The following is a 22185-nucleotide window of genomic DNA, read 5'->3' as shown; positions in this document are numbered from 1 at the left end:
ACCCTTACATATATTAGATAGTCATTATTATGTGTGTTGTGCAAATGTGATTTTTGGGTTTAAGTAGAACGATTGGAAGAACCTTATAGTTACCAGGTGTAGGTGATTGTAGTCAATATGTTATTTATATTCGTGTGATGTATGTGAAAAATTGTTGAAAATATTCCGGAATTGAAAATAAGAAACGAGAACCAAGGAACTTAAAATCAAGGCTTGCGATGTACTTTTGCATATCTCGTGAATATATTATGATTGTCATATTATTATATTGTTGAGGAGTTTGTACTCTGCGTTAGGCACTGATTTCGATTGAAAAGGCTTAGCTTCAGGTTTCGATTCGGACCGCAACATTTACTGTATATCGAGAATTTAGCTGCTTTTTGTACTTTTATGATGTATCTCTTTTTTCATTTTAAATAAACAATATTTCTTATCAGATGGAATATTTTATTATTTTATTTTAAAGAAATTTAGCTTGTATGATTTGAAGTTTTTTAACGGTTCGGCATTTGAGACTTCCACAACATTATTGTATTAGATATTATTATTATTATTATTATTATTATTATTATTATTAAATGTTAATCTTTTATCAAGAATGCTGCTACTGTTACAGGAAAGGTAGTGGCCTTTAGTGCGACACCATTAGCAGGTACTAAGGAATGGCCGAGAGTTGGTGGTTGGAGTAGGTAAAATACCAGGAGAATTTCTATAACTAGTTTTAGGGATGGAAGAATTACGTGCTACGAAAGCAGTTGCAGGGGTATAAAGGTTGTGCGATTTTTCATGAGGGGATACAGTTAATTCTTGATTTATGAGTTTTTCATGCAACTCGGAGAAGGAAATTGGTGTATCTCTGGCTTGAACACCAGTAATCACAGGTTTATAGTCGGTTTCGTCAAGGCCATTAAGAATGATATCAGTGATATCTTCAATGTCCACAGGTTTGCCCAACAAGGCTAATTCATCAGGTATGGTTTTAATTTGCTGCATATATTCAGTAATTGTTTGAGCGAAAGACTTGGAGGAGTGACGAAGACGATTCTGTAATTATTTGATGTGGCCACGGGAAGGGTTAACACTTAGCCAGGCTTCACGGGACGATGGAGCATCAGTGATGAGAGGAGAAATCGTGGAAGTGAGTGCACCAAACAAAAGTTGATCCTGTCGATACCAGTAGGTATAATCTGGATTGGATTGGGTTGGGATACATCATCTTTGGTTATAGTAGGAGGAGGACAACAAAAGATCCATCAATAAATTTGTGAAGGTCTAACCCTTTCAGTATGGCTTGATATAATTTGATGAGGTGAGTTTAAGGGTTGTTGGAAAGTTAACAATGGTGAGATTGGAATTTTTGTCAGATCGAGGCAGTGAATGGAATAAGAGATGAGGCCATTAGGAGAGTAAGAAAAAAAAAGCTGTAGAAAAAGAAAAATAGTAGAGATGAAAATAGGATCCAAGTGTGACTGATACCATGTAAAGAATAGGACAAATTTATATTTCTCAACATAATTAATTACAATGAAGAATTGGTTATTTCTAACTCAGATTAGCATAAGTGTTGGCGTATCATAAAGTTAAAAATAATTAATTTGCATTCTTCTAAATATAAAATTATAAATGTGAAATAATTAATCTATAACCAGAGCATTAAAATACATTACAAATATAGCACATTATAATAAGAAAACAAAATAAATATTGACTACGTACACTCTAATAAAGAAATTAGTAAACTAAGAGAATATCCTAAGATAATAATATACTAAAACTTGGAGTCTTGAGTATCTTGGTGATTAGATAACAAATCATACAGTATTAATATCACAATCATGGAATCATGATATTCATAATATGTGAGAATCATGGATTATCACATTCAAGGGATTATGATATCCTTAATATTGATCGGGCCCAACTCTAAGGATATTTGAATAGGAAACTTTGAAACAATTAAGTAATTTTAACCAAAAAAATGAATTTCGGGTAAATTTAATTTAAAAATAAGCGTTTTTATATTCAAGCCTAAGGTTAGATATGTTCGCAGTTATTAATTGCGAACAAAAAGTTGGTCAAGAAAAGTCAAAATTGTAACATGATTTTCAATTTTTCCGTTTCTTCTAACGTTATAACATTGTCTCCCTTTTGTTTGCAGTTACTAACTGCGAACAAACAATTTTGACTTTTTTTATCAATTTTTTTGTTTGTTGTTACTAACCTTAGGTCGGATATTGAGACGCTTATTTTTGAAATTAATTTTACCCGAATCTCATTTTTTTATTTTTTTAAGTTAAAATTGCTTATTTGTTTCAATCTTTCTTTGAAGGGCAGGAGCCGAGGCCCAACACATGAAACAATCTAGAACATTAGAAAACGGATTAAGTATATACCTTTGTGTTAGAACCCATGATAGGTGCAAATTTTAATAACTGCAAGCGCATAGTGTTCAATATGGGTCGAACTCAGGGAAGTGAGTTAACAAATGAGTTCTATTTATAAGTACGAGATACGAACAAACAATATAATCGGTTTAAGAATCTAACACTACTATGAACAAAAATCAAAATGATGCAATTGAAACTAATAAATAAAGCTAAGACAGTAATTAATATGAAGACGATGATAATAAAGCAAATCTAGGATGTCGGGAATCATATAATTCTAACATGGGAGTCAATTACTCTCATAATTGTATAAAATTGAGCCTTTGGCATGATTAAACGTGATCTAATTAATCTCAACTCTCAAGCTTCCGCTTTATTGATCAATATCGGTTTAAGGCCTTACTAGTATTAGTCCTCAAAATTCCGTTTTATTGGTTAAACTAATAGGAATTTAACTTAAATATACCTCATTCCTAAATTAATCTTAATCTCAAACTTCCGTTTTATTGAAAAGGTTAATAAAGATGTTTAAACTAAGGCTCATAAAGCATAAGTTTAATCATAGACCCAAATTTCACACAATTAATCGATCAAATATCATTTCATGCTTCGAATTAGGGTCAATCCCTTAATCTTAGAAAGAAAATCTACTCACTAGACATAATAACTAACATGAAATTAATAATAAGCAAAACCCTAATTTAGATGATGAACATGATGAAAATAATGAATTAAAGACAAATTGATGAATAATTAGGACAAGATAGAGAAACTTACAAATTGGAACATAAACAAACCATAGATTGCATAAATAAATGAAAGTTGCTGTGAAAAACATAAAAAACTAAGCTTAATAAACTAAAAATGAAAACTAGAGCATTCGGGCATCTATGGCACTAAAAACACAAAAAAATGAAATTAACTATGCCTATTTGTATTTTAAGGTTACTTGGGGAACAATCTCCAGAAAAATAACTGATTTCTAATAATAAAATAAAGCTAAAATAAATAAACCACTAAAATAGTGAAAGAAAATCGTCAGATTTGGATATCAGTAGGTTGGAGACGAGTCGTGGCTTTGTTTCTGCTTGGGTATGAGAGTTCAGTGAAGAAGCGACGAGTCGTTGCATGCGGTGACGAGTCGTGACTTTCAGGTGACGACTCGTCGCTTTGCTTCTGACTGGCGAACCTTAAACAGTCGCCATTTGTTGCTCGCTTGTCGGAATTGGACATATAATATACCGTTGGAAAGCTCTTGAAGTCGTAAATCTTGCATTAATATGATCTTTCTATCAAAAGTTATGACCAAAAGAGTGAGCATATATCAAATTTCACCTCAAAACTTTTGTAGTTTAAATACTTTTCAACTCTTTTGCCCATCTTCATTGTAAAATATCTTCAAACGAGAATAATCTCCTTGGTAAACTCCGTCAACATTAAAACCATAAGAATTATGCTTAAAAACGATCAAAACCGCTCAAAATCAACATGAATAACCAAAATGGGTAGAGTAGCATACATCTTCAAAATAAGCACGAAATTACTAACAATAATAATCATCATTAAGGAGTATAAAATGATATGAATAAGTGCAAATAATTGCACTTATTAACCCATAATGATGAACACAAATTCTTATATGAGACAATTTGACCGGGAGACGTGTTCCATACTTGGATTAAATAGTCCAATATTAAGAAGTTATAGCTTATAAACTTCTTCTTTTGAGGTTGTTTCACCATCAAACAGAGTCTGCCACAAGAATAACTAGATGAAATTAGACGTATTTTGTCTGGGTCATCTTAAGTCAATTGATATTGTTTTGTAATACTGGTTTACATGATAATATATTTTATATATTTATTTAACTTGTAATACTGGATTAAATATTTTAATGTTTCAATATTAATTCTTAAATAATAGGAACGTTACTTTAACGTAGTTATTGTATATTAACCATTGTTTTTGTTGTGTTTGTTAGAATACAGGTTGTAGAGCATGTAGCAAATGTATAAAAGATTTTTATTTGGAACGATATTCAAAATTTTCAGATATTTAGATAACAGTTTTCTATGACTTAAACCTCAAGATTTCCGAAGCCTATGAATGATTGTTTTATTCTAATTTAAGGATAAAAGAATTTTTTTCAACGTAGTGTGTAACGTATAAAGAAAAACAAAAAGTAATGAAAATAGTAAGCATTTAAAGAGTTGGAGAAATACACTAAGATAAACACCTAAATCCTCACTAGAACTCAACTAATTACATAGTAATTTATTTTTATCTTTATTTTTGCATTAATTTTGTTTATTTCTTAATTTCTTAAAGACAAACAAAAAAACCTAAAAAATAGTTCTTAAATTGTTTACTTTGGATATTTAAAAAGTTAACACAATTTGCAAAAATTCACTATAGTATTATTTAACCCCTTTCTAAACTACTCCTATATAATTACTTAGGATTCCTAGAGAGATTCTTCCACTTTGACAAAAAATCTTAAATTTACTATTTTCTTTGTTTCTTTTTATTTATTTATTTTAAGTTTTTTCTCTTTATGAGAGAGAAATTTAAATTTAATATTTAAATTATATATTCAAGACAAAATATATTTACGTGGAATTTTGTTACATTCGTCTTGATGCAAAAAATTTTATTTGAATTAGTACATTGACAAATATGTAAAAAAAAAAAAATTGGGACATCAACTCTGAATTTGGAGTCTTATGTTTTTTTACATTAGAGTATATGAAAGTAATCTTAAAATTGAGACATTAAAAAAATGTCAAAGTACATGAAAGCTCTTAATATTAGGGGTGTTAAAAAATTATCAGATCTGAAGTATTCGATCCAAAATATCCGGCAGTTTTAAAACTCAGATAATTTATCTGGTTTTGAAAATCCGGATAATTTGGACCGGATATTCGATTTATAAACCGAATACTGAATATTCAGTTTATAAGCCGGAAACCCGGATCATTGTATTTGCAAATTAGATTTCCGATTATATATATATATATATATATATATATATATATATATATATATATATATATATATATATATATATATATATATATATATATATAATAAAACTTTTTTTATATTGTTGAATGTATAAATATTTACAATTCTCAACTATAATTAAGTTGCATAGCTAATTTATTGTTAACTAGATAAGTTTCCATGTAAAACACGAACGTTATATATATTTACTGATATGAATAATGATATTATTTTATAAAATTAATTCATTTACAACATAAACTTAATTATTAAATGTTTGTATTTGTTATGATATTATCATTATCAAAGTGAATAAATATTTTATAATTGGGACAAATAAAATTAAAAAAGTCTTCAATTATGATAGATAGGTGGGAGAATTTAGTTGAAAAAATATCCAAATTAGATAGTGTATATATTATATGATGATGATTCATTATCTAAGTTAAAATAATGATTTATATGTATATTATTTTTTTGGTTTATATAAGAAAATATAATATTTCAATAGATCATCACATATAGTTATAGTCAATCAAGAAATATTACATGTTTTAATGAGTTAATTATTTCCCTAAATATCAGTCAAATATCAAAAATTTTCGTATCGATGAAAAAAAAAGCGGAAAAATTTTAATGATAATGTGACATGTGTCTTAAGTCGTTTCTTCATTAGTATATTTTATTGATGATTAAATTAGACTTTTGAATGTCCAACCATATTCCCAAAATGATTTTTTTCAAACTTTTAAAAATAAGCTTGATTATAGAAAGAAATGAAAAAGAGCTTAAATTTTTATGTGTCAAAAATAGCTATTTTTTATAAGCAAAAAATAAAACCGAATATTTGTTATCTGATTTGGAAAATTAGATATTCGAAATCCGATTTAATTGAAATCGAATCATGATTTTAGTTATCTAAACAGATAATTGAATTTCCAAATCCATATCGATCCCATATCCACTACACCCAAACTTAAAATGTCTATCCAAAAACTAAAATGAACCGGTTCACCGTCGGTCGGGTAAAGTCTTTTCCACCGTCCAACCACGAAATCCCACCACTTGGTTTCCCTTGCCCAAACCTAAACAGAAAAATAATTAAAAAAAAAGGAAAAATCAAGAGGTCCATTCACATTTTACAAGCACGTGCCACTACACACCTGTTAAAATGACGCTATTCCATTTCATAATCCAGCTCAGACAAAGTGGGTCCCAAATCAGTTTCGCGCCTTGCAGCACCAATCCTACGTGTACCCCGTAAATTAAGGCATATTCCAAGGACAAAAACGTAAATTCAAACTCCCTCGTAGAAACACAACCTACTTTCAGTTCATAACAGACAGGAAAAGGAGAACTAACCAAAAAATAAACCTAAACTAAAAACACAACAACTAAAACTGAATAACCAAAAAGAAAAATCAAAAACCTTTTTTATTCATATTCATCTAACTAAAAAGAAATCAAACCAAAATACAATGGATGATACTGAGGTAATTAATTTCATTTCTTCCTTAAAATCTGCTAATTTATCAAAAACTGTTTAGAATTCTACTGTTGATGAACATCAAGTCATCAACTAATTTTTTAAAATTTTTTTGAACAATTTGATGGTTTTTTTGGATGTTTTTGATGGGTTTATGAACTGGGTATTGATTATTTTTTGAAATGATTTTGTAAAATTTGTGGGTTTTTTTTGTTTTTGCAGAAAATGACGGCTTTGAAGAAAGCATACGCTGAAATAATTTTGAACACCGCTAAAGAGGCGGCGGGTAGGATAATGGTATCTGAAAGAAAAGCCCATCAGTTTCATCATGATCTTTCTACAACTAAAGAAGAATCTCTTCGTCTTTTACTAAGGCTTAAACAAACAATGGATGTTAAAGTAATGTACTTTTGTATTGATTGTTGTTATTTTTCAATTTGCTGAAGAATGCTGATTTTGATTAAAGATTTGGGTTTTTTTTGTTGGGGTTTGGATTTTTGTTTTTAGGTGTTTTTAGTTTTGGATGTGTTGATTAGGGTCTTGAAATGGAGGTGTGTATCAAATATGTTTTTTTGATTGTTCTTGAGGGTTTATTGATTGTGATCTTAGATGGGTTTTGGATGGTTGGATGATGGGGTTTCGGTTTTTGGTTGGTTCATAGTCGGTTTTTATAAGGTGGAATTTAGGTTGTGTGTCATGTGTAGTGTAAGGTGTTCTCTTGGCCAGTTGGTTTGTTTTGAGGAAATGTTACATTCTATTGCATTGTTCTGCTCGTAGTGAATTTTGTCTTTGATTCCGTCTTTTGTGATTAGTTCGTAATAAGTTATAGTTGGATGATCGGGTTTTGGTTTTGGGTCGGTTCATTGTTGGTTTTTATAAGGTGAGATTTGGGGGTGTATCATGCGCAGGGTGCTCTCTTGGCCAGTTGGTTTGTTTTGAGGAAATGTTACATTCTATTGCATTGTTCTACTTGTGGCGTATTGTCCTTGATTCCGTCTTTTGTGATTAGTTCGTAATAAGTTAGATTTGGATGAACGGGTTTTGGTTTTGGGTCAGTTCATTGTTGGTTTATATAAGGTGGAATTTGGGTTGTGTGTCATGTGTAGTGTAGGGTGTTCTCTTGGCTAGTTGGTTTATTTTGAGGAAATGTTACCTATTGAATTGTTCAGCTCGTGGCGTATTGTCCTTGATTCTGTCTTTTGTGTTTAGTTCGTAATAAGTTATAGTTAATTTGTATATGTATGAGAAATTTTTTGATATAGTTACCATTTTATACATGTCAAGTGAATGTGGCCTTTTGTATTATGAAAAAGGAAGCTCGGTGCGCTAAGCATCCGTATAACGTGGGTGAAGGATCCCACAACAGAGGTGTATTGTAGGCAAACCTTACCGTACATTATTGCATGAGGTTTACTATATTTTGTAATGTTAGGTTATTTTCATGTTATATGTTCATTTTGGAGAAAGCTCTGAAATTTAATGTTGATTTCGATTTCACATATTAGATTTGAGTGTTTTATCTATTGAGAGTTGAAATGGTTTACTTCTTAACTCCTGGAGTCCTGGTTCTTATCAATCCAATAACAGCTTTTTGACCATTCTTTCGTATTTGTTCCTACGTAGCAAGTTTTGCACCTTTTGGTAATGGTATCTACTTTTCTTTGTCATTGTCATGTATATACAACGAATGTGTTTTGGAACAAAGTTAACATGCCGTATTTATGCTTTGATCACGTTGACCACCCCCTCTTGTATGAGACCGTCTCACCGCGAGACGAGTCCATATAAAAGGCCCATTATACTAAAAATTTCTATTATTAGGCTATTTAACCTAAGTATGGGGAACGTTTCACTGTGAGACCATCTCATACAGTTGAAATGGATTTGTTCATTGTCATACAGTTGAACACTCCCTCTTGTATGAGACGGTCTCACGGTGAGCCGTATTTATTGTGCATGTTGAAATGGATTGTAAGTTTCCTTGTGATGTATATTGCTTATTGGTATCTTATTTATTTATAATAACTGAATGTGACCATAAGTTATGCTGATTAGAAATTCTTTTTATTTTTGATTTGAAAATCAATATCCTAGCTCTTTTCAGACGAGCAAGTGCTTGACTGCAAGTAAGCAAACAATTAATATCAGAATTTTCAATCCCCATGATGATTCTTAAGCTCTTATAGATGTGTGTTATTATGTATTCTAATGTGGAGTTTAGACGTTTTTGCATGATTTCTCTTTTATATTTATGCCAACGTTGTTTCACCGAGATGCATTTTTTTTCAAATGATTTAGTGTGGTTTCTTTTTTCTTCTCTTAAGCTTATGATTTTAACCTTCTGGGGCATAATGTAAAAATGTTGTAACGGTCGCAATTATGGTAACGGAACGTTGATGTGGTAACGAGAATGATGCGGTTATCATAACTCCTAAATATCAGTCGAAACCATAACATATCCCTTGACACGGCCAAAAACGCGGTTTTTTAACACCTTTACAACCCGGGAAATATCGGTTTTTTTATTTTAAAAACCTTTACAATGCAGCAAATGGGATGCAATGCGATGCGGCCTTGATTTTTTCTATGCTTTGGGGTGATTCCTTTCTGATAAATTTGTTTGAGTATGTGTGTTGGGAACTTTATCCATTGCGTTTTCTTTATTCATCTCAGATGAACGAAGCAGAGATGAAATCTTTAAACCAACAAAGAAGAATCGAAGAATTAGAAGCTCAGCTCCAAGAAGCTGAAGATATAGTTAGTAACCTTAGAGGGGAGTTGAATGAGGCGCATCTGAAGCTGGAGGCGCTCAAACAATCGAACAATGTTCTACATATGTCCAAAAAAGCTCACCGTCAGGAAGAAACTGAACAACACCCTGGGAATGGGCCGTCTAAAGCTGTTATTGGTGCTGAAACAAATTCTTCTGTTAAATTAGCAAATGGGAATCACGGTATAAGTAATTCTGTTACGGAATTTGGTTATTCCGGGGATCCAGTTGTTCCTTCAATAATTATGAGAAGCGACAAATCTGAGTTATATAGAAATGGGTGTACACAAAGAATTCGTGCGTATGAAGGGAAGCTTTTAAATGGCCATTTTTCTTTGTCGGGAGAGTTAGATGACCTTAAATATGAGAAAGCCGTGAGAGAAGATATAGAAAGAGAAGGAAAATACATGACTTCTAATGGTGATGCAAAAAATGTGGACAGAAGCCGAAGCAAACCACAAGCATTGAAATCATTCCGAAAGAGAAAGAAACGAGCCGCTCGATGCAGAAGAAGTAACACTTCTTCCCTTTACCCTATTCCTCTTCTGGCTAAGGAAACACTTTCCGTCCCTGAAAACTCCGAAAAAACATGCTCGCCGGATTCTCATGACATCCATGAAAATGGTGTCCCTGAAGTTACAAGCACACACTTGCATTCTCCTCCAACACCGTCTGCGGTTTCTGCAATGGGTGTTTTATTAAAAGGTATAGCGACCACCAAAGAAAATGGTACTGTGGGTTGTATGGATACGGTGAATGAAGATACTGAAGTAGCTGGTAGTTTAGTTTTGGATCGGCAACAAAGTGGGCCCGGGAATTGCTCAGATGATCAAAGCTCTAAACAAGAACTTGAGACAAAGGACTTTTCCTCGATGAACCTGGATTCTAAACTTCTGGAAGACGGGAGTGGTTTCCCTAGCCCATCGCGTAAAGATAGGGTTCTTAAGTATACTTTTCAGAGGAAACGGAAGAAAGAATCTTTTAGCGGTGATGATAGCGGCTTGCATGAAGAGAACCCCTTGAAAAGAAGAATGGTGAAGAAACAGAATGACAATCTCGAGGGATCAAAATCTGACAATGGGTCTGACTCTTCTCGAGATAGTCGGAGGATGGCACAAGTGGCACGCCAGGTTGGTATTTCTCCCTGCTTCTCTTATATATGTCTGTCATCTACACTTTGAATTAGCAAACTTATATTGTTGGAATCTTGTTGATATGTAAAAGGTTTTTTGAACTCCGATACTCGATTGAAGTTAAGCTTATCGTGTAGGTTGGCTGGTCTAGTATTGACATCGTCTTGCATTCTAGTTTCTTTTTCTCTCAGGGTCTCAGTGTAATATGATTCGCCAATTCATTCATTTTTTGGATTGGCGATTCTCTCAGGGTCCTTCACATTGTGTGATACTTTTTCTTTTCTAACTACCCTTGAACTTATTGTATGTTGCAATATGGTTAGTGAGAGGCAACATTGAATTCTTTTGTCTATCTTGAGTGAATATGCACGTTGGAAATATCGCATTGCATGATGCATTTTGTTATAAATTTGCCTTAGCTTCATGGGACGAGGGAAGTGGAGGCTGCTTGCTGCTTTGCACTATTAGCTTTAATTATTACACAATGAGACAATTTCTATTGAGCTAGCCTAATGTACACTTACAGTTTTAAAGTTATTACTAATAACCTTAAAATGATTATTTAAGATCTTAAGGTGGCCAGTTATAACTTTAAAGTTACCACATACAGTTTTAAATTGATCACCTACAATCTTAAAGTGATCACTTACAATCTTAAAGTGGTCAATTATAACTGTTAAGTGATTATAATAACCTTAAGTGATTAGTTGATCACCTAAAATCTTAATGTGGGCTTCTCTCACCATGAGACAGTCTCATACAAGACTTGCTTATTGGATCAGCTTGAAAATGCAATTCTCAATGGGCCATTGATTATGTATTCTGGTACTTGAACGTGAGAGCTCCGTTCTTCTTGGGTGTGAGTCATTTTATAACCTTTATAACCTTTTCCTTTTTTCCTTGGATTCACTAGGGGCGAGAGGTTTTGGAGGGAGGAGGGGTTGTGTTGTCCTTATATGTTTGGGCCCATAATATGTTATGCAATCACACGATCCTGCTCAATATTTCCATGCCTTTTTTATTTGGATTCTGGAAACTTTCCCGTCTAGATATGCAACATATTTAGCTTCATTCATCTTATGCCTAACAATCCCCACACTGTAAAATGGATTTAAAATTTTAGGCCTATCACTCCTCACCCCTTATGACTTCCCTTCTGGCCTTTTCGTACCTCGAATGCTTATTATTTTCTACCGCTTGTCTCACCTGCTTCATATTTTTTAACTGTCGATACCCCGCATGCATTTTTGGCTCAAAACTCTGCTTGTAATGCACCAGATATAGGTGTGATTACCTGGTCAAACATTTTTTGTGGGCGCTCATGACAGGTTAGTCCAAGCCTGCCGTGTCACCATCCCAAAATCTCGCTCCAATCTGTCCTTGAACCACAGCCAGTGCTCATGTTTCTCTTTCATATTACTCCCTTTATCCCATGAAGTTGGTAGAAAATTTACTGTTGTAGGAGTTCGATTTTGTGGTATATGCTTTCATTATTGTAAGCATGTTAAGATTATGGAATAAGGATTTTTTTTTGCTTGTTGCATTACATTTTTGCTTCGATTCATACTCATATTTTGGGATTAAGGATTCGACATTGTTGTTTTTTCATCACATTTTACCTACTTAAAGTGGAGGGAGTGTAATGTTGTGCACGGTTGAGACCTTTATGGAGGCAAAGGAGTATAGTGGGTAGATTAATTCATACAAAACAAACATGAGACCGTTTCACCGTGAGACGAGTTCTTACAAAAGGCCCATTATGCTAAAAGTTTCTATTATTGGGCTATTTAACTCAAGTATGAGACCGTCTCATACAAGAATTTGTGACGAAATTTTGAGGAGTACTATGAAATGTGTAGTTATATTATGAAAAAGGGTTGAGAACCATTTTAATGGTTAGTTGCGCATTAGGCTTGTAAAGTTCTTGAAGTGGAGTACTAGGATTTGTGATTGTAGAGTTTTAAATATGATGATAGGCTCGAGGTAGGGTTTGGCGTGTCGAGAGAGAAAGAGAGAGAAACTGGGTGTTTGACAATTTCTTTTGGGAGGGGAGTGAGGAGGGAGGTTGTATTTTTTAGTTCCACGAATCAGGTTTACTAAAAGCTATGTTACCCAGATATGGCACTTGTGATGTGCCATCATCCTCATGTCGACGGTGCAGGAGATCGACTTGAGACTCGTGTTAGACTTGTCCGTTTGCATAAAACATGGCCAACTTGTTCCTTTCAAGTTTTAAAAGAAAGTTTGATGCTAATCTTAATGTCTATTTCTTGAAGAACGATAGTCATGTAATCTTAACCATTGCTTGAAGAACGATCATTTGTTTCACCACGATCCCCTCTACGTTTTCTACTATTTGCAATAACAAAATTTGTCTCTTCGATTTGCAGCTTATATCTTTGTCGGAGAAGAAATGGTGGAAGTAGAGGACGAGTTTTGCTGCTCCGTGTGAAAAGTTGGCTAAAAATCTAAACTGTTGAAAACTATCAACCGGTTCGACATCGTTGTTCATGTTGAGAAAATAACACCTTATTTAACAGCAACTGCATCCATAGAGGAACAAAGAGAGTAATCATTGTAATATCGGGTCAGGTTGATTACGTTTCGAATGTCACATTCAATAAAGTATTATGTTTGTTAATGTTATAGCAGTTTTCCCCAAAACTCATATAAACTTGAGAGTTAACATCTTCATGGTGTTTAATGTTCTTGACATTCAATTAATTAATATATATAGGAGTAATTATATTCGATGTATGTGGATTTGTTTGTTTGATTTGCAATTTTGTCAGTTTATTTAATTTGAAATATGGTTTTATTTTTAGTTTGAAAATTGAAAGATTCGGTAAATATTTCATTTTAAAAACTTAAATGGTGGAAAACTCCATATATATGATCTCTCAATTATATAAAGTATTAGGAAATTCTTATTAATTGAAAATGTTTAAATAATTTTACATGATTAGACGAAAATTATATAAAATAATTATTTTATATTTAAAAAAATAGTTTTGAACACGGACTCAAACCCTAGACCTGCCAAGTCTGGTTTAGGATTTAAATTTTCTAAACTCTATGAATCTAAGTCCAATAAAAAATAGGGTATGTATCTCGATTTAGTTAGATTCGATTCAGTGACACATGTTTATTTCTATTAATAAATAACATTCTTAATTGACAAAAGCATGATATTTGTAGATCATAAGACATGAGATTTGGACATAATTTAACTTACAGGAGTATTATTGTTTGATACAATTTTTTATTTATTTTTTGTCTTGACAAGTTGATCTTAATTATTCTTCAAGAGTTGAAGTTTCAATCAATGCACTTCTATAAGCAGCAACTTTCTTTAATTTATAGTCTATGACGAATGGTAAGCACAGAATCCAATTTTGAATTATCTTCAAAGAAAATCATGTTTTTCTGGGGACAAAATTTTCAAAATGTATAAAAAAAACCCAATCACATCCCAACTATGTCCATGCCTTTTTCTTGCTTCATTTCAGCAGTTACTTGTGGCTCACTAAATGCACAAAACATACTTCCATTATACATGAATTTGACAATGTATTCTCATCAAAATTTGAACGAAGGGAATTTGACAATAAAATTAATCTACACAAATTTATTTTATGAGTCAACCCACTATGCAACGTGCCCCATACATTGATTAAACAGCCCAATTAATATAAATTATAAGAATATTTGCTCTTTATTTTGTGGGCATCACGATCTTTTACGAGAGTTTCTAATCCATCTACATTGTTAGTATCTTCCCATCTATATCATTTCATTCTAATTTCTAATGTATTAAAAAATGAATGGAAAATAAAATCCGATGTGAACGAACACTAAAACTTATCAATTAATTCATAAAATGATTTGAGATTAAGAATTTAACATTATGTTTAAGTGTACTAAGAAACTTGCTCTAATAACTGCACATTTACTTCGGAATACCAAGTTCTCCATGCCTCCGTATAATGGTCAAAGATGTCTCTCAAAGCTGCAAATTCAAACAAATCCACTCAAAATTACATATAAGAGTAAAAAGAAATCTCAAACAATCACATGATCTCTATGCACTTGTTTTTTTCAGTCAAAACTAAAAAATTTATTTCATGAAAATAAAAGGTTTAGTTTAGGACTTGATAAAGATTTGCAAAGATTACCATCAAACAACAGAACATGCAAAATATTCATTAACTCAATATCATTAATCGACTGCCACCAAGACAGGATTTGTATGCAATCTTACCCTTAGATAGAGATTGAGCTCGATCGACTCTTGGTAACGAACATCATATGCAGCTTCATATGAACAAGCGCACATTATTTAATGAGCCAGAATACTGTATAATATAGCCCATTACACTTAAAAACCAAAAAACCGTAAATCGTTGGCATATCGTAATATAGGAACAAAATTACTAAGCATGAGAAGGACACAAAAGTAAAGGGAATTTGATGGATAGTAAAGAGGAAAAATTTTTGGTCATCACAAGTCTTATTCAAGTTCAATGTCACATGATTTGCTAATCTACATAACTATCCCTCAATGTTATGTCGATTTTGTGTCATTTAAAGAAAATCATGAATTCAAAAGACGAATAAGCCAGCATATTATGTTAGACCGGAAAGTCCAAATAAAAGTATTGTACCTTGATTGTGATACTGAGGGCAATAAGTCAAGGCGAGACTTTCCAAGTCGTGGACTGGCTTTGAGTTTTTCTGCTCCGCGCTACCTACTTTGGCCACGGTGATAGGTGCAAAAGGACCGTATCGGTAGCTTCTTGGTTTCTTATTTTGCTCAGAATGTATCGGGTAAAACTCGCTCTCAGCATTCTCCGATTTCACTTGTTTGAGCTGTTTTGCTTTTTGTCCAAGAAACTCCACACGATTCTTTTCGAAATTGATATTAGTTATATCAGATCCAAAGACCCTTTTCTTAGACTCCGTAGGCATAGGTACACACGGTATAGTAGCCTCGCTACATTCCCTCAGCCCCAACCACCTAAAGGCTGGTTTCCTAGTATCCGTTTGATGAGTCTGGTTGTCATTCAGCAGAATAATTCAGAACAATTCTAATATAATCCTTTGTCCCTTGGATTTGCTACATGACGCAACTCAAAGTACGAGTTTTTTGATTGTTGTGTAGCAGTTAGCACATCCAAAGGGACAGAGAGAGCAATTCAGTTAAAATCACCAAATAATTTCATTTATACACAAGACATAGGACTTATGTACTATCATTGTAGCATTAGGGAGACAATTGTCTAAAAAAAGTCTACTTAAGTTATGCAAATATCTAGTGCTAAGAAAACTTTATCAACAACATTCCATTACCTAAACGACATTAATTGGCTCCCACCTAAGTGGGGTTTGAGGGTCGGATACAAGTAACCTTACCCTGGTTAGTGATAACAAAGAGGTTATCACTTGCAACTTCACGTAAGTAAGAGACATTTTAATATATTCCATTATAATCTGAAACCAACGGACTTAATCTTTAGTCCCATCTAAATAAAGGACATTAATAAGAAACTTTATAAAGGTATTATTTGTCAACAAAGTATTGATGTTCTTACCTTTTCAATGAGTTTCATGGAGGACAATACATTGGCAATGTCATACAACCGCCTGACTTTTGCTGCATTATCATATAAACGAAAAGTTAGTCACTGACAAAAATAAATCTAAGCTGATGGTTGATGCCACAGGATATGTTATAAACTCTAACATGAACGTCAATGAAACGGCATTCAATGAACAATAGAAGTGCTTACTTCTCATTATTGTTGACTTGTGTCCATCACCAAGCAGGGTCTTTGCGGCTTCATTCAAGGAGATCAAATCTACCTAAACATAGAAACATCACATCTAAGTTTCGAGGGATTGTAGGAAAACATACCCAAAAAGATCGAGTTTTGTATCATTCTTACATTAGAGCAAATGAACAGCTTGACAAAATTCTGAGTCAAGAATCCCAAAGACTTCTCCCTTCTATTGTCTGCAAAATAGAAGCATACATTAAGTTCTTGCTGCTTTATTACAAAGTGTTCAAATTGATTTACGAAACAGTATATAATTGAGTGTAAACAGACATTTACTTATAAGAACACTAATTCTTGTATGAGACGGTCTCACCGTGAGAGGTGCCTTACTAGCAAAATATATTAGGGTGTGAACAACCCCAGTCTTGTATTGAGTGTTGCAGTGGCTTTGGTGAAGTGGGCATGCCCTCTTAACAGATACTAGTAAAACACATTGCAAGACTCTTGAAGTAGGGCAAGTTCAAGGGTGTTTTTAGAATAAAATCAAATGATGTCAATGATATAAAAAAAAATTCTTAAAGAGGTATGAACTGTAGTCAATGCATTCACATAGCAAATGTACAACCAACTTAACCAACACATATATTAGTATTTCTAGGTATATGATTTTACATATTAGTAGAATATTGTCAGTTGACATCATTGAATGACATTGGATCCGCCCTTGTGCAAGTGTCTGATTTTTTTATTCATTAGCTAATGATGAGCTGCAATAACATTAAAAAGGATACATGAAAAAATTGTAATAGTATGATATATTGTCTGAGTGAGTATAAGAATAAAGTGCAAACGAGCGAGTTTGTTGAGAATTTGAATAGCATAAAAGTTGATCAAAGTTAGTGGTAAGTTATTGTGACAGAGTTTGAACATTGGGTTTCAGTCTGGGGATATACACACCCTTACGAGGCTTCGAACTAGCACTGATGTTTGATACTTCTTGCTGACTTCCACTATCTGGATTCGAGTGTGCATCATCGTCATCTTCGATAACTTGGAGCTACAAGACATATTAGGAAAATTAATCAATGACATTGGACTCCTTAGATTCATGTATACAAGATTAAACCTTAGAATCACTCACCTTCATTTTGCTACTTCTACTAGAACTAGAATTCTCCTTCAAACTCTCTTCCTAGCGAAATAATAAACGAACAACACTAGGTTAGAAAGAACGATACATTTGGTCATTGGTATTAAATGGCGGTAATAGAATGATAATTATCAGAACTTCTTGAGTTTTGCTACCTTTAGAGCAGCAAGAGCCTTAGGAATCCCTTTAAAACCCTTCCATGTATACTGATTTTTTGCCTTCCTTGCTAACACCTAAAACCCATAAACACCATTTATATAATTATAGATGTAGAATTAAGACAAGGCACACAATTCTCAACTTTTATTCAAAGAAACTGAATGAAGTGAATCATTTATCTCTGATAATCATTACAAAATAATCAAGACTACACATTTTTATAACAAAATTACTAATCTACCATAAAAATTGAATCCTATAACAAGTTTTATATAAAAAAACTAAGCTCGTTGTGTATGAGACCGTCTTACATGAGATGAACTCATATAATTAGCTCATTTCTCTAACTGATAATGCTAAAATTGTAATAAGTGATCAATTTAACGCACTAAATGTACATGGATCAGTCCAATAAAGATAGTTTCACCATGATACCATCTCATTTAAGAATTTGTTTTAAAAAATTGCATTGAATTACTCAATACTAAAATAGAAAGAATAAATTTTTATAATAAACCATGAAAATACGATAAGAAAAAACAAAAAACATAACTTTGATAATTGAAGCAAAGTAATCATACCCCAACACTTTCTAATATATTGACAATATCATAAATCCGTCGTCTCTCAACTCCTGCAAAACCCATTAAATAATTATATAGAAAAAAATTAAACAAAATATAAAATAAAAATAAACAAATTGCTTAGATTTAATATACCTAATTTATTAGCAGCATCGTCTAGGCCAATTGATTCAACCCCATCTCTATTGTACAAGCCAATAAAACTGCAAATATTAACACTCAAAATTAAAAGTAATTTATAAAAATCTTGATTATACAAAAATCCAACAATTATTCTGAAAAACGAAATACATGGATACAGCAAAAAGCTGTTTTTTTTTTCTAAAGAATAAAGAAATTTATTGGAAGAGAATGTACTTAGAACACAAACGACCCAAAGATTTCTGCTTTCTGCTATAAGCATGGTGTCGAGATCCAGAATCATCTGGAACTAATGGTGGTGATGTCGCCATTGATGAGTATTCTCTTTGTTTAACTCAATCAAACATAAACCCAGAAAAACAAAAATTACCCAGGATGAAAATAGTAGTGGGGTTTAGAATGTCGTTGAAATTAGGCGTTGGGGGAAGAGTATTGAGGAGGAATTCAGCAGATTTGGGGAAAATTAAAGAACAGAGAGTGCCTCTCCATAAAAATTTTTGTTAATTTTTGAAGGGTTTAAAAGAACGAAACAGGCGGGAATTTGAATTTAAGTTAGAGGCTTGGAGCGGATTTGTTGACAATTATGCCCCTTTGGGGCTTGTGCTGTCTTTGTGGTTTAGAAAATAATAATACTAAGATTGAACACAAATTTTCAAAATGAGCTGTGTTACGTAACATTATTTTTATTGGGTTTATCTAATATACATTTTAAGTCCTAAAATAATTACTTATAGTCTTAAAGTACTTATATGCGATCTTAAACTGACAAATTATAATATTAAAGTAGTCACTTATAACTTTAAAATAGTCACGTGTGATCAATATATTAAATGAATTGATTATATGCCCGACTTACTTCTACTATTTTGTTGTGCTCCTTTATTTAGCAATGGCTGCAGCCTGCAGGTCATTATAAACTGCATGCCTACTCAAGTTTCATGGCCTTTTAGGACTTCCATGAGGATCCATTCAAAACCATTTTTCTAACACGGTTAATGGATATATTCCCTATGATGCATTGAGGTTATAACATTTTTTGTCAAAAGCTCTTAGATATATTTGCATAATGTTGCAATTTCAATGAAATATAAGAGTTAATTTTTTTCCTTTTTGATTATTTAGTTTGTCCATGTTCCTGATTTCTTTTTATTCAAAGGAGAGGAATGAAATCTCTGTAAATTGAGATCGTGAAAGATTTTGCACAGGGCTGATCCATGTTTTGATTTTTCACCTTTGTTTAAAGATAATGCCTCGACCTTGTTTAGTTGTATTATCGATGGTTATAAATCTAAAATCCTACTGAATCCGCCTCAGACTCGCACCTAATTTTAGGATATGGATTCTATTTTTTTGAAATCCACCAAATATGAGTCCAAATAAAATAAAATGAGTTTTGATTTTCCTAATGCTAGCTTGTATTGTGAGTAGTGATGAATTTGAATTTGTAATTCATACTTCACTTACTAGATCAAGCGAAAAATCAGTAGGAGAATATTCCCAATAGGACATACATGTCCCAATCAAGCGAAAAATCGCAAACATAAGTGCATCGCACCTCCTCTTGTTCACCAACAATACATGCTACGGAATAAGGCAATAAGCTATAAGATGATCAAAATCACCTTCATTACTAGGTAGTAGGTAGTTTGGCTTGGGAGCGTTGATATAACATATGATATAAAAGAATAGAAATATATGAATAAAAATTTAAAGAATTAATTATATAAAAAATATAAGGGATATTATCAATAGTACTCTTATGTTATTGCACTTTATCTTTAGTACCCCGTGTTTTTCGTAATTCTAATGGTACCCTTTTTTAAGTTTTTTCCGTTAAGTGCCCGTTAATTTCTATAAAAAACCAACCATGGTTTTCTTCTTCTTCCCTTTTTCCTCTCCTCTTCCTTCTCTCCTTCCAAGGCTGCTTTTTTAAGATTTACTACTTCAAATGCCTTAGATTTACTACTTCCACAACCCATGCTTAATTACCACTATTGAAATAATCTCTAATTTAAACTTCTATTGTAAATCATCATTCATCAATAGATTGAGGAAGAAGATGAGACTATAATAGCAAGGTCTACGTATGTGTCAAGGTTGAGGGCTCATCATGCTAAGTTGTACCCAGGAACAGATTGGGCCAATTTTGACTCGAAAATCATAAGGTAAGATTCTGATGACGAGTTTGAGGTAGAAAATCGGTCGGTTGTTGCCTCTGAATATAAAAATGTTGATGATATTCTTAAAACAAACGAAGAGCTTGTTGTGAAAAAATGAGCAAAACTTTTGCCCGGAATTCTCGAATACTCAAAATTAGTAGATGCCAATGCTGAAGATCCTTCTAATGGTCCAATAAACTCCGTCCAATTTCACCGAAACCATCAGTTGCTCCTTGCTGCTAGTGCTGGACTAGATCGAAAGCTGAAAATTTTCCAATGATGGCAAGAGGAATAAAATGATGGATGTCATATTCATTGAAGATTGCCCTATTAGAAATGCTTCGTTCTTGCCTGATGGGTCACAAGTTATCGTTGCTGGAAGAAGAAAGTTCTTTTACAGCGTAGGCATATCCAAGGATAATGTTGATAAAATCGGGCCACTAACCGGAAGAGAGGAAAAAAGCTTAGAACTTTTTGAGGTTTCCCCTGGTTCTCGTACCATAGTTTTTTTGGGAAACGAAGGTTACATCTTACTGGTATCTGCGAAAACTAAAGAACTGATTGGCACCCTTAAAATGAACGGAACAGTTCGATCACTAGACAGATGATGGACAACAATTGTTAAGTTCCGGTGGTGATGGACATGTATATCACTGAGATTTGAAGTAGTAAATCTTGAAGAAGCAGCCATGGAAGGAGAGAAGGAAGAGGAGAGGGAAAAGGAGAGTAGAAGAAACTAACCATCATTGATTTTTTATAAAAATTAACGGCCACTTAACGGAAAAAACTTAAAAAGTGTCACGTTTGTAATTAGCAAGATAATTTGGGTACCGTTGAAATTACGTAAAACACGGGTACCAAAAATAAAGTGTAATAACACAGGAATACTATTAATAATATCCCAAAATATAATAAATTAATTTAGACGAAAAAAAATAAAAAATATAACATACTGGGTGAAGCAAAAAAGATTATTTTTGACAAGAAATAAAGTATTAGCTAACTCATTTCGTGGCAATATCTTTAGAAACTAAAGGCCAAAAGTACAGGACCACAATTCCAAGTCAAGTCCATACGCGGAACATTTTTCTTTTAGAAATAATAAGGAGACAAATTCTTTATTAAGACCGTTTAATCATGAGATAGCATAATATAAACTGGCCCAATATAAAAAAAAAAAAACCAAAAAAACAGTTTTTCATTTTCTTGATCATTTTTTTCTAAAAAGATATTGATTAAACTGCTCCTGTTTAATGGTAAAACAATCTCATACAAGATGCGCTCTAATAAGTACCACTTCTATACGCAAGTGGGGAGAAGGATATGTATTGTATTTGTGGGTAACAATGAATTTTCCCCGAAAATAACCCATCATCATGTATTTTTATGAACATTAATTTAGCACAAGTCTTACCTTTTAGGTCAATACTAGTAGA

General features: G+C 32.8%; 2 protein-coding genes across 3 annotated transcripts; one reads left to right on the top strand and one right to left on the bottom strand.

Moving 5' to 3' along the window:
• The first annotated feature begins 6744 nt into the window (after nt 1-6744).
• On the top strand, nt 6745-13542 carry LOC130800331 (uncharacterized). The gene is made up of 4 exons (XM_057663804.1): nt 6745-6883; nt 7099-7275; nt 9550-10776; nt 13170-13542. The coding sequence occupies exons 1-4, from the start codon at nt 6869-6871 to the stop codon at nt 13203-13205; spliced, it is 1455 nt and encodes a 484-aa protein (XP_057519787.1). The 5' UTR covers nt 6745-6868; the 3' UTR covers nt 13206-13542.
• Nucleotides 13543-14044: 502 nt separating this feature from the next.
• LOC130800329 (E2F transcription factor-like E2FE) lies at nt 14045-22096 on the bottom strand. Of its 2 annotated transcripts, XM_057663802.1 has the most exons (12): nt 18807-22096; nt 18585-18652; nt 18447-18499; nt 17862-17939; nt 17698-17748; nt 17514-17613; nt 16725-16792; nt 16569-16641; nt 16371-16432; nt 15444-15831; nt 15041-15093; nt 14045-14788 (listed from the first exon to the last, which is right to left on the bottom strand). In XM_057663802.1, exons 1-12 carry the CDS (start codon nt 18899-18901, stop codon nt 14783-14785), a joined length of 1095 nt encoding a protein of 364 aa, XP_057519785.1. In that variant the 5' UTR covers nt 18902-22096; the 3' UTR covers nt 14045-14782. The 2 variants fall into 2 exon arrangements, with proteins under 2 accessions (XP_057519785.1, XP_057519784.1); XM_057663801.1 differs by lacking the exon at nt 15041-15093 and having other exon boundaries at nt 14079-14788.
• Between the last annotated feature and the right edge of the window lie 89 nt (nt 22097-22185).

Source organism: Amaranthus tricolor, chromosome 14 (genome assembly GCF_026212465.1).
Source record: "Amaranthus tricolor cultivar Red isolate AtriRed21 chromosome 14, ASM2621246v1, whole genome shotgun sequence".
In the NCBI taxonomy this organism is placed as follows: domain Eukaryota; kingdom Viridiplantae; phylum Streptophyta; class Magnoliopsida; order Caryophyllales; family Amaranthaceae; genus Amaranthus; species Amaranthus tricolor.
Note: the sequence above shows the minus strand (reverse complement) of the source record. Positions and strands in the feature narration are given on the sequence as shown.